Source organism: Buteo buteo, chromosome 7, assembly GCF_964188355.1.
Source record: "Buteo buteo chromosome 7, bButBut1.hap1.1, whole genome shotgun sequence".
Lineage (NCBI taxonomy): Eukaryota > Metazoa > Chordata > Aves > Accipitriformes > Accipitridae > Buteo > Buteo buteo.
Window position 1 is genome coordinate 42,296,525 of NC_134177.1, and position 15,053 is coordinate 42,311,577.

Sequence of the window (15,053 nt, forward strand, 5' to 3'; positions counted from 1 at the left end):
GGACGGCAGGGGGGGGCCCGCCACGGCCCCGCCTGCCCCCGCACCCTGCCCGGCCCCACTCTGCCCGCAGGGATGGGGGTCAGCCCTGGCACAGCTCCCTTCCCAAAAGCGGGGGGGGCGGGGGGGGGGCAAGGGTGCCCCCCCCGGCACGGTGTATGGGAGCCCCCTCGGTGCAGGGGGGAGGAGAAGCCCCTCTGCCCCCTCCTGCCAAGCAGCGTCTTCCTAAAGCGTTGGGGAAAATCAAGAGCTCTTGACAATCCCCCCCCCCCGGCTGCCATCACCCCGGGGGTCACCTCCACCCGGGGTTCAAGTGGGACACAGGGCTCGCTGGGCATCCCACGGGTCCCCCCCGCACCCTGGGGCCAGCTCAGCCCCACAGAGGCCGTGGGCCAGCCCCGGGGGTCCCGACACCCACAGCACCCCGTGGGCTCACCACGTTCCCCCCCCACCCCCCCCCGGGAGCAAAGGGGGCTGCAAACCCACGGGGGGTGAGTCCACGTCAAGCCCAGCCCTGCTGTAGCGGGATGGTTACAGGCACGTTCGGAAGCCAGATTTGGGATTTAGCAGAGCCCAGCCCCACAGGGATGCCCTGGCCCAAGGGGATTAAGGGATTGTAGGGCTCGGGGACCCGTGGGAGGGGAGCCCGTGGTTCCTGGAAAGGCAGCAAAGCCCTGGACCCTACAAGGGCACCGAGCGGAGCAGGACGAGCATTGGCTGAGCCGGGCGGGAGGGGGGCAGCTGGCAAAAAGGCAGGGAAAAGGTGACATCCTTGCTCACCCGGCAAAGGGGTGGCAGGGAGGGAGGGGGGCTGCAGAGCCACCCCCTGCTTGCCCTGTCCCACCATGGCCCTGGCTCGCTCTGCCCTCGGAGCCTGGGGACAGAGCGAGCTCCGTGTCCTATGTCCCCAACTCCAAGCCACATCCCCAGCAAGCGGAGAAAAGGCCCCGGGAAGCGCTTCGCCAGCCGGTGCTGGGGGGACCGGGAAGGGATGGGGGACCCCAGGGACACCGCCAGTCCCGCCATGCCCTGCAGCAATGGTCCTGCACCCCTGGCCCCACACCCTGGTGCCCGCTGAGCCCGGGAAGCTTCACGCAGGGAAGGCGAGGCTGAGCTCTGGGGGATTTGGCTCTCTGGACCCCCTTGCTCACAGCCCCACTGCTCCCCACAGCCGGGTAGGCCAGAGGGAGCCCGCAGAGACCTCTGTGCCACGCTTTCTTGCCACGACAGGGGACACAAATGGAGCAAAATCAACTTGCCTGTGATGGGCTGTTTCCCAACGCAGAGATCTACTTGTGTTGCGGTTATTCGGTGCTTAGATTTGGCTCGGCTCCTTGGCTGGCCATGGTGGGTCTGGTCCAGGGTCCCTGCTAAAACGTCGCATCCCGCTTCGAGCTTAAACCCCACAACTCTCCCTACAGCTCCTCTGCCTGCAGCAGTGCAGCCAGGGCACCCACCACCCACAGTGTCCCAAAACTTTTACATTCACAACCCCCGGCATCTTGCCTGCAATCTCAGCAGGACCTGGAAGAGCATCTTGCTTGGGAGCACAGCTCCTCGGACCCTGCACAGATTGCTTGGGACAGGATGGGTCCATCTATGCTTCTGGCAGCAGACACAAATGAACAACCCTGCTGTGGCTCCCCAGACCCCCAGTGCCGCCCTGTGCTCCGACAGCAGCGTGGATCACTCGTCGTCCCCAGCTCCAATCCCAAACAGGAGGCAGCACGCCCGTGTCATCTTCAAAATAAAACTTTATTCATTCGGTAACAAGAACATTGAATCTGCACATCAGTGCACAAGTTCACATTTAAAAACAGCTGAGCACATCGGTTCATAAAGTCTTTAGGGGGAAAGGGGACGATCCCAGCCACCAAGGAAGATCCAGGAGGGGCGGACAGAAGCGCTCCCCTCCCCGGTTTGCAACTCCACCACCAGCCGCCCCCGAGGGCTCGTGCTCCAGCACACGGTGTGGCTGGACTGCCCGACCCCGGAGCGATCCCTACAAACCAGCGCACGGACATCACATCTCCATCAAGGAAAAGAAAAGGCACTGGCACCTGCTTTTGTGCCAACAGAGATGTCTGCAGCACGGGCGGGCTGTTAGCACCTCTGGTAACGCTACCGGAGGGCAACCGAGAGCCCTCTGCCCAGCCCGGACCCCTCCTGCGCCAGGCCAGCGCCTGCCTCTGCCCCACGCCAGCAAGGGCTCGGGGGGTCCCTCCCTTAGGGAGAAGCGTGGGGGTTTGCGTGGAGCTAGGACCAGATTAAGGCAGGACACACCGTGACGGGAGCAGGGGACCTGCGGTGGGTATGGCTTCCTCCTGCCACCGGGCTGGGAGAGCTGCGGGGCTCTCTGAGCCCCCGGGCAGATGCAGTGCCCCGGTGCCCATGCCGATTCCCAGCGGCTCGCTCCTTCCCAGGAGGTCCCCGGCAGCAGCCGGACCTGGGGCAGGTTACCTTCCACCAGGCCTTTGCTGGTAGAGGGACAGGGACCTAATCCCTGTCCCCTTTGACACCCAAGGGAGCCATAAACGGCGTCACCTCCCGACCCCCCTGCCACCCGCTGGGACCGTACCCCCGGGAAAGGGCCGAAAGGGGAGAGATTTGTACATGTCACAACTTCTCAAGCAGACCGGACACACGCACACACGCACACACACCATCGAGTGCAACAGAACGCAGTGTAAAAACCAGTTTCACGCACACGCTATCCGTTTGTGCAAGGCTCACACGTTACAGTACAGCCGGAGATGGGGCGGGCAAGGGGGGAGGTGATGGCTGAGATATTGTACAGGAGTCAATGTAAACAATAAAGCGTCCTCCAAGAGGGCTTTGCAAGAGACCAAAAGAACAGTTGCTTTGTACAAAAATGCCCTTAAAACAACAGGTTTTGCCTAAACTCCCCCCTATCAGCAAGGCTTGCCAGCTGCCATGCGCTCTGGACGTGCTGCTCCTTCCCGTCCGGGGAAGATGCTGCTCCCCGTGGTGCTCAGCGGGTCACAAAAAGCTCTCGTGGGGTGGCCACGGGGACCAGGAGCGAGCCACCACCCACCCACGAGTCACCAGCATGGAGAAAGGACAGCCGTTTCCAGGCAGAGACCTCCGATGCCAGGGGCTTGGTGGCTTCGTTGCCCAGACACTGGCCGGGGAGGACCCAGGACCCCCCAGAGAGCTGCACACGACGTGTCCCTCCAGCCCGTTCCCCTTTCTGCCATCCAGGTCAGAGCCTCCAGACCTCCAGGGCCTTCATAACTCTGTAAGAAAACCACCTTCCCTGGCTCCCTCCATCTGTCCACATGCTTCCCAGAGAAAAACCCCAGTTGTGCTGGGCTGGAGCCGAGGACGAGGGGGACAGCGAAGCACCTCCCTGCGAGGGCCTTTGCCCCTTTGCTGCTCTCTCCAGCTGAAGCACCCGGACAGCAGCAGAGTAGTGGAAGGAAGCAGCAATTCTGGTCTGCATGGAAGAGCCTTCCTACAGGGCACTTCTCCTGAGATGAAGCTGGGCAAAGAAACCCAATCCCTGTCCTGCTCCTCCTGCCTTTCTCAAGGGAACAAATTATACAAGGGGCTTTCCCCTCCCAGGCAGATCTTTGTCACCAGGACACGCTGCCAGCCAAGCATGCTCCCTCCACCACAGGGCAGGCTTGGTGGCTCCCCATCCCTTCTGCCCGCAGAGGGGCAGGCAGATATGTCCTTGGGGTCAGGAACGGCAGGCAGCAGGGGCTGGTGAGGTTTGTGGGAGAGGCAAGGACTGAAATTGCCCTTCACAAGATGACATGAGCCACTTGGCCTTTCTACACTGCCTGCCCAGCTCCGAAGCCAGCTGGAGTGGGCTAGGAGAAGCCAAATATCTTTCAGCGTCCCAAAAAAAGTATCTGGCCTCCTGGGCCAGGGACTTGCGTGACTTCTAGCGACTGAAATGGCCTGAGATGATGTGCTATTTGACCCAAGACAGGGCCCTGCTGGGCTACTTCGGGCTGCGCTCCAGTGTTCAGCTAGCACGGGTGACAACCCCCCTCTAGCAGAGCTCAAGCTCCTCGGAAAGGGAGGGACGAAGCGCACGTTGCTGTTGGAGAAGGACAGACATGCTGACGGCCCCATGCCCGGGCTGCGGGCACGCAAGCTGCAAGTACGGGCTCTGCAAGGCAGCGCGGGAAGATCCCTGGGATCTATAGGAGGACAGCGAGGCGGGATTCCTCCCCAGGCTCGCGTTACCTTGCACACTGCAAGGCTAACCTCTGCTGCTGGCTGCGGGCAAGCTGGGGGGTTACGGACACCCCTTCCCCAGGGCAGACGCCCGCTGCTTCCCAATACTCCACAGCGCTCCGGTGCTGTGCCCTCCTCTCCGGCTCAAGATGAGCTTGTCCCATCGGAGCCCGCAAGGCTCCGCAGCATCAGCGCTGCTTTCTAAGCATGGCCTTGTCTACTGCTCCTCCCAGCCCCGTGTCCTGTGTCCTCTCCACGCTGGGCTTTCAGCAGCTGGAGCCATTCTGCATCTTCTCTCTGCTTCGCTCCTCCCCAGAGGGCAGGTCTGGGCCAGAGCCAAGCACCAGCTCAGACGTGCTCTTCTGCCACGGGACTGCAGACAGGACCCAGAGCTCGCCTGCCACGGCCAAGTGCCTTTCTCTCCACTCCTACAGCACACGTACAATTTGCTGATATGCACGGCTGGAGAAGAGGAGCTTTGATTTAGCCGAACTGCTCGGGAACCAGAAAATAATTTGCTGAAATTTAGAGCAGACCCTTCAAATGCAGGTTCTCTGGGGAAGTAAGAACCTGCAGAATGGCTCAGAGCGGCTGATGGCTTTCCACGTCTGACTGGCACTTCTGAAATCCAGCTTCAAGCGGGAAGGAAACGGGCAGATAGGCAGTCCTCCTCCCACAGTGGGGTAACAGGGGTTTCACGCAGGACTGGAGGAGAAGGGACACATTTGGCAAAGGCTGGCATCGAGGCTCACTTTTGGAAAGGGAAGACAGTTTACGGTGTCAAATCCACTCCCATTTCTGCGCAGATTACAATGAACAGCACTGAGTTTGAGTAAGGTGGTTTTGTTTTCCAGTTTACAGAATGCAGTCTTGCCCTTTTTTTTTAAAAAAAAAAAAGTAGGAACAAGGAAAAAAAAATAATCTATATAAATACCATATATACAATTTAGGAAAAAAAAAAAAGAAAAAAAGGAAAAAACTTCCAGAAAAGATCTTCCCTCCAGGCCGAGTGTTAGGAGTGACAGCAGTGTGGACAAAGCTTTGCATTCAGTAGGGGCAATACGTCGTGTAACAATTATAACAGCCTCTAGGTTTGTGAGCGACCAGAAGTGCCTGTGAGCATGGCAGAGGGGAGAGGAAAACTCAGGCAGCACGAGACAGAACAGCTTTCGGGTGGAGGGGAGGCAGCAGGAGGGTAGAGGACAGATGATATGGCCATGAACTTGGATAGGCCCACAGCAGTATTCAAGTAATGGGAGGGTTAAAACCCTGACGAGGCGTTTGTTTTAAAAGAACACTCTGGCTTTGGGGGCTCTCCTCCTCTCACCCGCTGGTCTGGGGCAGCCGAGGAGAGGTGAAGCTTGGCAGCTCGTGGAGGAACTCTGCTCCACCTCACCACAAAATGGGGCGCTCTGCATGACCCCCAGCGGGAGGTGAGCGCTGATCTCGGTGCCAGGCTGCCCGGGGTTTTCAGAGCCCATCCGTCGGGAATATTTACCCCTGTGTGCTCCTTTTGGGGATGCACCAGCTGAACCGAGCCTCGGGAGTTTGTCCTGAAGCAGCTTTGTGAGTGATCTGCCAGCATTGTGGAGTTCCAGTTTGCAGAAAAGAAAGGCCAAACAAAGGGGACCTTGGCACAGCCTTCACATTTATGGGGGCTCTCACCCCAACAACTGCCCAGCACCGTTTCAAGGCATGGGGAAAATTCAAGTTAGGAACTAGGATCTGGTTCTAAGCAAAACTCCACCTTGCCAAAGCAAGCCAACATCAATTTTTGCAGGATAAAGGTGTTCTTTTAAAACAAACTAACAAAAAAAAAAAAAAAAAAAAAAAGAACATTTGAGGTTATCTGAGTTAAAAAAATTAAAAAAAAAACCCAAACAGTCCTGCAGTCAGAGTCACACACAGAAGAACCAACCCACACCTACATGCGCCAGGAACAGTAAAATGACAATATATATAAAATTAACCAATAAAGTGCATGTTCCTTATATTACACCTGCCCCTTGCGTGAACGCAACACCACGGGTTCTCGGTAAGAAATCACAGCCGAGGGCTCAGGATCACATAGTATTGTAGAGGGGATTGGTTGTCCGCTTTTTATCATTGGTCTTTTTGAGCCTCCTCAGAGGGTGAGTTCTCCCGTGCTGCTGCCGAGGTGCGACAGCCAGACCTTGAGCTGGAGACAAGGAGTCCAGGACCTGCACCTGGAGCAGCGGAGGACCCTCCTCGGAGCTAGTCCACGTTGGATCTGCACTGGAAAACAAATTCTGCTGGCTGGAGCCGCACTCTTTGGCGTACTGAGCTAGCGGCCTCTCCACTGGCTTGCTCTGGGCAATGCACTCGGCTGTTCTGAGCTGTTCCACAAAATGCTTAGCGGGCTCAGGGGAGGAAAGGCGATGCTTTCCGCACGCGCTTTCCGAGCCCCTCTCCAAACTCCCCCTGCGAAGGCCTCGACCGAGGGCAACGCAGGTGAGAAGCACCGGGTTGGCATCAGAAGAGGCCGACTGCCTCTCGGATAAGTCGTCCTTGGAGAGGTCCAGGCAGTCCAGTTTGGCCAAGGATGCCGAGCGTTTCATGTGGGAGGGCGTGGTGAGCCCCGCGTGCCGGATCCGAGCCTCTATTTCCTTCGCTCGCTGCTTGACCAGCCCGGGGCTGTTGCTGCGCTCCTCCACGCTGCGGCTGCTGGAGCTGTGGGGGAGGCCGTAACACAGGAAAGAGATGTCCAGAAGGTCCACGTTTTCAGCGCCTTGCCTAGTGAAGTCCTCGCCGCTCAGCTGCCTCGAGGTGCCGGCACCCCCCCTGCAGAGAGGCTTGGGACTGTCCCTGAATGGGAGAGTCGCATCTCCCTCAATGCCACATGACGTGACCGGCTCATCGTCTGTACCTGTGCTCTGCTCAGTGACACCTTCCAGGTGAATTACACAGGGGTAAGAAGAGCGTTCTAGGCTGGCCGAAGGTGTGGAGGTCACCTGGGCAGAGGGAGAAGCAGCACTGAGGTGAGCAGATAACCCACCACCTTCCTCGCTGGGGCTGCCCACAGTGAAGGTAGGCTGCTTGTGTACCGCGTGCTCCGGCAGTGAGAGATTTACCAGTGTCAGAGCTCTGAGACAGGTCGGTGCCTTCTCGGAGCACAACGAAGGGTTCAAGTTTTCATCTAAAGACGGGACGGCCGCAGGCAGCCTGCCCTGCTCACAGCTTGCGTCGGGGCGCTCTGCAGACTTGACCGTGGCAGCGTATTCGACGATTTCAATTCTTTTTGGGACGACAGAGGGCAGGGGTGACTCCTCCGTCCCATCGTACGAGACCAGTGCCCTGCGTTCTTGTGCCGTTCCCTCCTGCCCCGAGCTGGGCTCTGCAGGCAGGGACTCCTGCGCAGGGGAGGCGAGGGGTGCAGGCAAGTGTCTGCCTGCAGGCAGCTCTGCCCCAGCAGGCAGCAGCGGCTCCTCAGCACCTGGACCCCGTGCCTTGTCACCCTCCGGAGCCAGCTCCAGGGGCGGCTCCTCGCTTTTCCCCCGCGGCAGGAGCTCGGCAGCAGGAGAATCGTTCCTGGAGTTCTTGCGGGTCGGTAAGATGCAGACCGGGGATGCGTGCTGGTGCTCCTGCTCCTGTCTCAAGCGCTCCTCGAACTCCAGGGTGGCTCGCCGGACGGAACCAGGGCACCACTTGGGCTCAGGACTGATGGAGCCATGAGGCTCTTGCTGCTCGCCCCCAGGGCTGCTTTCCTCCAGGTCTGATTTACCAGAAGACAGCTGCAAGGAGGGGGCGGCTTCTTGCTCAGCTTGCAGAGGGTCCTTCTCCTTTTCCTGGTGTCCACAGGCTCCTTTGCTCTGTTCCACCCTTTCTGATGCCCAAATTGCCTCCACTGGCAGGTCGTGCACAGTGTTCCTCTTTGGCGTCTGGGTGAGGTTGGCTGAACCCTCTTTCTGTTGGGCAGCTCCTACTCCCTGGTTGATTGACTCGATCTCTGTGATAATTTCCTTCACAGAAATGGCATTTTCTGAGTGGGATCTCGTGAGATGGCCTGTGCTAGGTAGCTCAGGGACCTCCTGCAACACAGAAACAGAAGAATGACAAAATGGATCAGTTGTGCTGACGTAGACCAAGTGGCAGCAGCTTAAAGGAAATGGGGGTGCACGTCCCCAACACATGCCAGTGTGTGGGGATACATTACAAGTGCTGTGATCACTAACGGAGAAGCATTAATTGTCTCTGAGATTGCATTTAACATCTTCCAGGCTGGATTTTCACCTAGACTGAGATTTAAGAACTTTTATTTAGTTGTGACTAATTCTAAGGAAAATTTAGCCTTTTTTTTTTTTTAAATAAAGAAAAGTCCAGTTAACAAAAGAAATCCTGATGCTGCTAAAAGTGCAGTTTTGAACTGAAAACATGAAAGATTCTGCTCACGTACAGGAGCGAAAAGAAGTACAGCATAAAGAATGACCGAGCACTGAAATGCTCTGGTTTCCCGGAGGAAAATGGCCAGAGAGGCTCCCCCATCCGCACAGACACTCTTTCTGCCAAATCACTGGAGAGAGCGTTGGCCTATTATATCTGGAAGAGCCTTATTGCCTCACATGGAGATGGAAAAGATTCAAGCAATGCAGCGTGGAATTTAAATAAGAGAGGCTCCCAGAAAACGATGGCCCCGGATATCATCAATCCCTGTGAGAGTCCTGGAGGGTAGAAAGCAATTATAAGAGAAAGACACCTCAATTCAGAGGTTACTAAATTTTGTCAGGAACATCTTTCTACCCACGAGAGAAGCGAGCCATGACATCCCTGATCCCACCATCCCAGGCCTGGGCAAGCTCATTTTCTTTCTCCAGCAGTGGAAGCTCTACATCTACCTTGATTTACTATCCCAGTGCTGGTGCTTCCCAATCAAGGAAAGGTGTCAGCTTTTCCCCATTCTTTGGTGGATTTCTCAAGTCAGATAAATATTTGTGCAGGTTTGGGATGCTGGCTGGCCTTGGCTGTTCAGGGTTCAGCTGCATTAGTGGGTCAAGTCCCACCTATCTGCTTTCCTGATGCAAAACTCAAAAATAAGTTTCTCGTGAGAGCAGCACAGCGGGTCAGGTCAAGGTTGCCTCAGCCAGTGCCCTGCCACTGCCAGCAAACAGATGTTTAAGGAAAAAGTGCAGAAAAGGGTGAGTATCTAAAAGTGAAGAAAAGGGGAAGCATCTAGCAATCCCTCCCCAAACGGCTACCCTGTTCAGTGAATGCCAGGACTAGAAAATCCCCTGTCCACAGCAACCTTACAGCAAGAGAACTACCCGCAGATAGGTTTGAGCAGCAGTTCCTAAAACACCGAGCAAGTTATTTTAACCTTTTGTTGTTCTTCATCTGTGGAAGAGTCATCCGATGCCTGAGGAGAGTTTCCAGAGCTGTTCCTCTGAGCATCTGCACCCCCATCTGCAGCAGGCGGCACTTCCAGCACGGGCACCCTGGAGACCCCGTTCCTTCCACTCCCTTGCTCTTCTGTCCTGGAATGGGAGCAGGTGCGTGACCGGCTCTCCTGGGAAAGCTCCACGAATTTCTCCAAAGCGCTGAAGAAATCAATCCTGTCTGTACTGAGGTCAGTCACTTCAGGCTGGGGATTCTGTTGGAGACTCTGGGAATTTTGGTTTGGGGATTGGGGAAAGTCTTTTAAGCACGAAGTGAATTCTTCCATGGGAACCAAGTGCACGTTCATATCAAGCTTAAGGGCATCTTTTTCTAGATCGTCCACTGTCAAATCAGGAAACTCTGTTATTTCCAAGGGGTGCTGGAGCTGCATTAAGGCCTCAGAAGCATGGCAGTTATCAGGGGGCACGGAGTCTACACAACAACCTGCCGTACAGCCATTGATATTGTTCAGGTTCAGCTTGTCCTCCATCTGCTCAGCGTGGAAGTCTCGACATGTAAACTCTAGGTGGATCCTTCTCTCCTTCACACACATCTCCTCCTCGATCATGTTCGCATCCTCTGGGAGCTGCTGCTCCCTGTCTAGCTCAGCTGAGTAAATAGGAGACATCGGCTGCTGGTTGTCGTTGGTCTTTGCCTCTGAGATCTGGTCGGCTGAGGTGGTGATCTCCTTTTTGTTCAGCTCCAGCCCAGATTTGCAGATGGGCTCATGATGGTCCGAGAGGTCACTGTCTGAGTGCGAGCGCCACAGTTTATTATGCCGCTGTTTGCTGTGGGGAAGAAAAGCAAACGAAAACGTTGAGTAGTGTTTTCACATAGCGGAGCCAGACCCACCTTGTTGTAAGAGGATGCAACCTACATGAAAAACCGTGCCAAATACTGGAGTCATTGACCACAACTGCAGCTTCACTTAAACAGTTCAGGGCCAAACCGGCTGCTGGAGAAGTTGATCCAATAACCAGCCACTTTCCAGCAGCTAAATGCCACGGCACCATTCTGCTCCACACACATTCCCCAGCAGTATTTTATCAGTCTACTCAACAAACGCAATGTTTAATTGACTACAGAATTTGGTCCTTTCTTAGCCAGCAAGCGCTTTTCCATTTGCTAGCAGGTCAGCAATGACCAGAAGAGACAGGGTCCCCTAGTCCTGGACGTGAGCAGATGGTGGACACTAAATGAAATCCAATTTCCCTTGTGACTCCTTCTTTGAATAGCTTCCGTGATCAATAACTGGGCTCTGGTAACCAAGGGGGTAGGGTGGAGTGAGTGGATGTGGGCATGGGTGTGTGTAAAACACAGAGGACATCCTCAACAGTCAACAACCGGCCCAAAACAGCACCTGCCTTTCACAGGAAGGAAGCTCAAGAGTTCTCCAGCTCTTGGAAAGCCCCTTTAGGAAGGTCTGAGCAGTCACAAGGCCAAACAACTGCCAGCGGCATTGCACCACCTTCCTTATCTGCACCTGCCAAACAACCCGGCCCATGCCTCCGGGTTTACAGAGAGCAAAGGAGGCAACTTCTCCAAGTGAAACGTGAGGGCCCTGCTGAGTGACCGTGGCCACATGGCTGTGCTTCCACCGTTTGCCCCTAGGAGGAGAGCAGATACCACTGAAAGGTCCTTGGATCTGCAGTAGACCTTGCAAAACCTCTCCAGTCCCTTGCTAGTGTGAGCAGACGCTCCCAGACACATCCATTGGCTGCAGTACGTTAATTAACAGATGCTATTGAACTAATTACAATGTACCAGTTTAGCTGTGGGTGCCCAACAGCTAAGGAAAATAATCCATCACACATTTAGCTTTCCAATCCCACAGTCAGCTACAACCTTCCTGTATGACACGGGGCAGAATCGGGTCCTTTCAGAGGAGAGGAAGGTCAAGACTAGAGGCCAAAAGGCATTGCTCTGGGGTGCATGTGCTCTGTCTCTAATGGGTTTTGGAGCAAAGTTTGACACTGGCAGCAGAACCAGGCTTGTCCGTGAAGCAGGTTGTTGCTGAGGCTCTGCATGGGATGCCAAAGTTCCCATGTCTCTGCTCATGTAACCTGGGGAGAAATTGTTGATGTTTTCTGAGGGCACTTCCCACCCTGGCTGCTTCAGTGCTCAAATCCAGCACTCTGCTGCACATCTGATTTTGAAAGTCAAAATTACCCTCGTGCACGAACAAACAAAACTTGCCTAGCACAGCCTTGATCTGAGAATCAAAACAGATGTCAACAACCACTGGGAGAGGTGTGTTAACTTTTAATCTCACACTTCCTCCTGTCTTACAATCTGCGAGAGGTGCTAAAAACAGGGTCAGAGAACAGCAGCCCACCCACGTCCCTTCCTAGAACCCACAGCCACCTCTTGACCTTCCTGGGTAGTGTTCCCAGCACCAGGGAGAACAGCCCACAGCACCCCAGACGTTCGGTGTGCCAGGCATGGGACAAGGTCTGGGGGCAGCACCAGGGCTGGCCAGCTTGTATCCACACCAGCCTTGGACCAGGAGACCCCCACACCTCCCACCACGCTCCAGCCAGCTCTCCAGGCCCTGGGATAAAACTACTGCTGTTGATTCACAAGTTGCACAAGGCATATGGGATCCCAAACTCTGTTTTCCTGTAACTTACCATAACTAATAAAAGAAACAGGGCTGGCTCAGCCTCTCTGTGTCTATCACCAGAGGGAGGGGACAGTTTAACTAACGCCAGGAAGTATGACTGTCCCAAAGAGCAAAACATGCTTGTTGTTGTGACTAAAAGCAGGCAGGGGGTTTTCATTTTACAGCTGGAAAACATATCCCAGTTGCTATAACCCCAACACAAAACCGTAACTAGATAGTGCGAGCACATGGCTGCCCTCACATACCTTCCCTCTGAAACCGGAGCAGTCACATGAGCATGAATCTGTTGTTTTTTTGTTTTTGTTTTTTTACCTGTCCTGGAATACCGCACCAATAAACAAGGCAGCCAGAGGCCAGAGGGCAAAGCTAAATAACACAGACAAGAAAAAGGAAAAAAAAAAAAAGGCAAAAAAAGCAGTTTGGAGCTGAGAGAGGAACTGCATAAAGAGGGCCCATTTCTGCAGCACAGAGAGGCCATTCCTTGCTTCAGTGAAGCTTCATTTACTGCAGGCTTTTTAGTTCCCCACACACAGATGTAACGCACTGCTCTTGCATTTTTTAAAGCCTCACAAGTAATCCTGTTCGTGCCATTGTATGGGGACTTGCAGAGTAGGTCAGGAGCCGTGGTGTGCTTGAGTGGGAGGGGAGCCACACACCACGTAAATGATGGCAGCAAGAAAGATTTACCTCCTGAAAAATAAATTACTGGAAGACAGGGGAGAAAAAAAAAATATCCCTAACCAAGACATTTGTACAGGGTGGCTTTGCAGGTGTGCCACCAACTACCAGACTGAGAGATTACCTAAACCAACTGCAGGGCTGAGGGCTTGAAGATGTGATATACCAGCTGCTACCAGCCCAGGGCTCCTCACAGGTGTTCACCAACATGTTGCAAAGGATGTTGGTGCGTTTTTCACATTTGAAAAGCTCCTTTTCTTCCATCCAGTCTACCTCAGTGAGATCCAATTTCCCAGTCTGCTCAATGCTACATAGCACACCACACTGGTCAGGTCACCTCTAGCTCAGAGTTAAGCACTGACCTTTATTAACTGGTGCCAGCAGCATGTTTGGTGTCACACGAGGCACCAAAGGCAGGTGTGGTGTCTGTCTCAAAGGGTTTCAGTCCAGAAGAGCACAATTTCTTAAAGTATCTATTCCACTGTGATCCATCCTGAGACTCGATACTACTTGGCTGCTTTTTCAAAGAGAAAGAGGGTCATTATGGCAGTCAACATTTGGGGAGCAGGGGCAGAGGACGGCAGGCATGGGAAGAGGTGGAGGACAAAGATCCTGTGGGTGCACCTGATCAGGGAATAAGATGGGAGGAGCCCTCAGGTTGCTAATCTGTGCACAGAGGGAAAGAGGAAGCACACTTCAGCGACAGGAGGAGCTTACAGCAGGAGTCTGGTGTAAAAACTGGGAATCCAGACCTGGCCCAGAAGCAGAAATAGCCAGACTGCTGGGAGCAGGTGGAAAGCAAAGGGGGAACGGTAAGTCATTAGCACAGAAAAAGGGAAGGGAGGTCTTTGCAAGTGGATAGGACAGAGCCAAAGGGACAAAACCAAGCAGAGGACAGCGGTGAGAAGTTTGCCCTAAAGAGAACACATGTAGGCCTGAGCTGCTGTAAAGAATACCATAAGGCAGGCACCTTTCAACAGTACCAAGAAGCTATGAAATAATTACTTTGGTCAAAACATACTAAGAGCTATCTCCTTTGGCCCGAGGCTCAGCTTGGGTAATTCTGCTTGCTTCAGATCTGGTCCCTAGCAAAGCACACCAGGATCCTAAAGAAAACACCATATATCTGGTGAAACACAAAGTATCACTACCTCCTTCCAGCTCATCACGTGAAGACGTTGCTTAACACAGCTTACAAGTGGATTTCTCAGAAACATGCAATACTTATGTCTTTTTGCTAATCAGGTGATAGGCTTGGGATTACAACACACTTGCCCATACCCAGGCCCAGCTCCAGACCAGCCTCAGGACTCCATGCAGGAATAAACACCACTGTCGCAATGCACAGGACATCCTGTCCCCTCCCCTAACACCAACACTTACCGAAGGGATCTAAATAAAACCAGACCAGCTGCTGAGGATGGGCATGTTCAACAGCGAGCTGTAAGGCTGCGATGGAGACAAAGCGAGCTCCCTGCCAAGTGATGTTACAAGCAATAGGGACATCGTTTATCTCTGCTGGAGTCTGCACAGTTCTGAATGCTGCATTTGGATGGCAGTTCACAGGATGCTAGTCTCCAAAAAACAGCCATCCTAGAAACCAAACAACCTCCTAAAAGCTCTCTATTATACCCATTTTCCCAGGCTCAGCTGAGATAACCCATGAAAACAGAGCGCTCTTTCCCAAGACAATCATGAGCTTACATAATGCAGTGATGGAAGTTCTAATTAAAATAATGGAGTCAATCATTTAAGTGTTATGCCTTAGCATGGGTAATCAGGGTCATTCCTTCCACTCACCTGGCCAGCAGGATCCCTTGGTATTCCTCCAGCTGCCGCATAAAGCTGGGGTTGGGCTTGGTGACGGTGCGCCGTTCCTTCACGTAGTCGTAAGCCCTGTCCAGGTTCCAGCCATACTCCTTCATGGCGTAGGCAATCACCGTGGATGCCGAGCGGCTCACTCCCATCTTGCAGTGCACCAGGCACTTAGAACCATTTTTCCTGAAGCGGGAGAAAGACAGAAGAGGATCATTAAATAGAAAACATAGCCTCTGAGAAGCCTAAGAAAATAGCAACTTCTTTACCACAGTGTTATCAAACACGTTTTCAACACTGTGGCCACAGTTGAAGTCTGGGATGTGATCTGATAATCCAA

General features: G+C 54.0%; 1 protein-coding gene across 10 annotated transcripts in view; it reads right to left on the reverse strand.

Annotated features, from left to right (window-relative positions):
• Window positions 1-1,733: 1,733 nt before the first annotated feature.
• Window positions 1,734-15,053, reverse strand: part of SSH2 (slingshot protein phosphatase 2) — a 104,431-nt gene continuing 91,111 nt past the window's right edge. For all 10 annotated transcript variants that reach the window (XM_075032778.1, XM_075032784.1, XM_075032782.1 and 7 more), the window contains 3 exons: window positions 14,699-14,899; window positions 9,539-10,385; window positions 1,734-8,255 (listed from right to left, as the gene is read on the reverse strand). In XM_075032778.1, coding sequence (XP_074888879.1) covers window positions 6,270-8,255; window positions 9,539-10,385; window positions 14,699-14,899 — 3,034 coding nt within the window. In that variant the 3' untranslated portion in view covers window positions 1,734-6,269. The remainder of the gene's footprint in view (window positions 8,256-9,538; window positions 10,386-14,698; window positions 14,900-15,053) is intronic.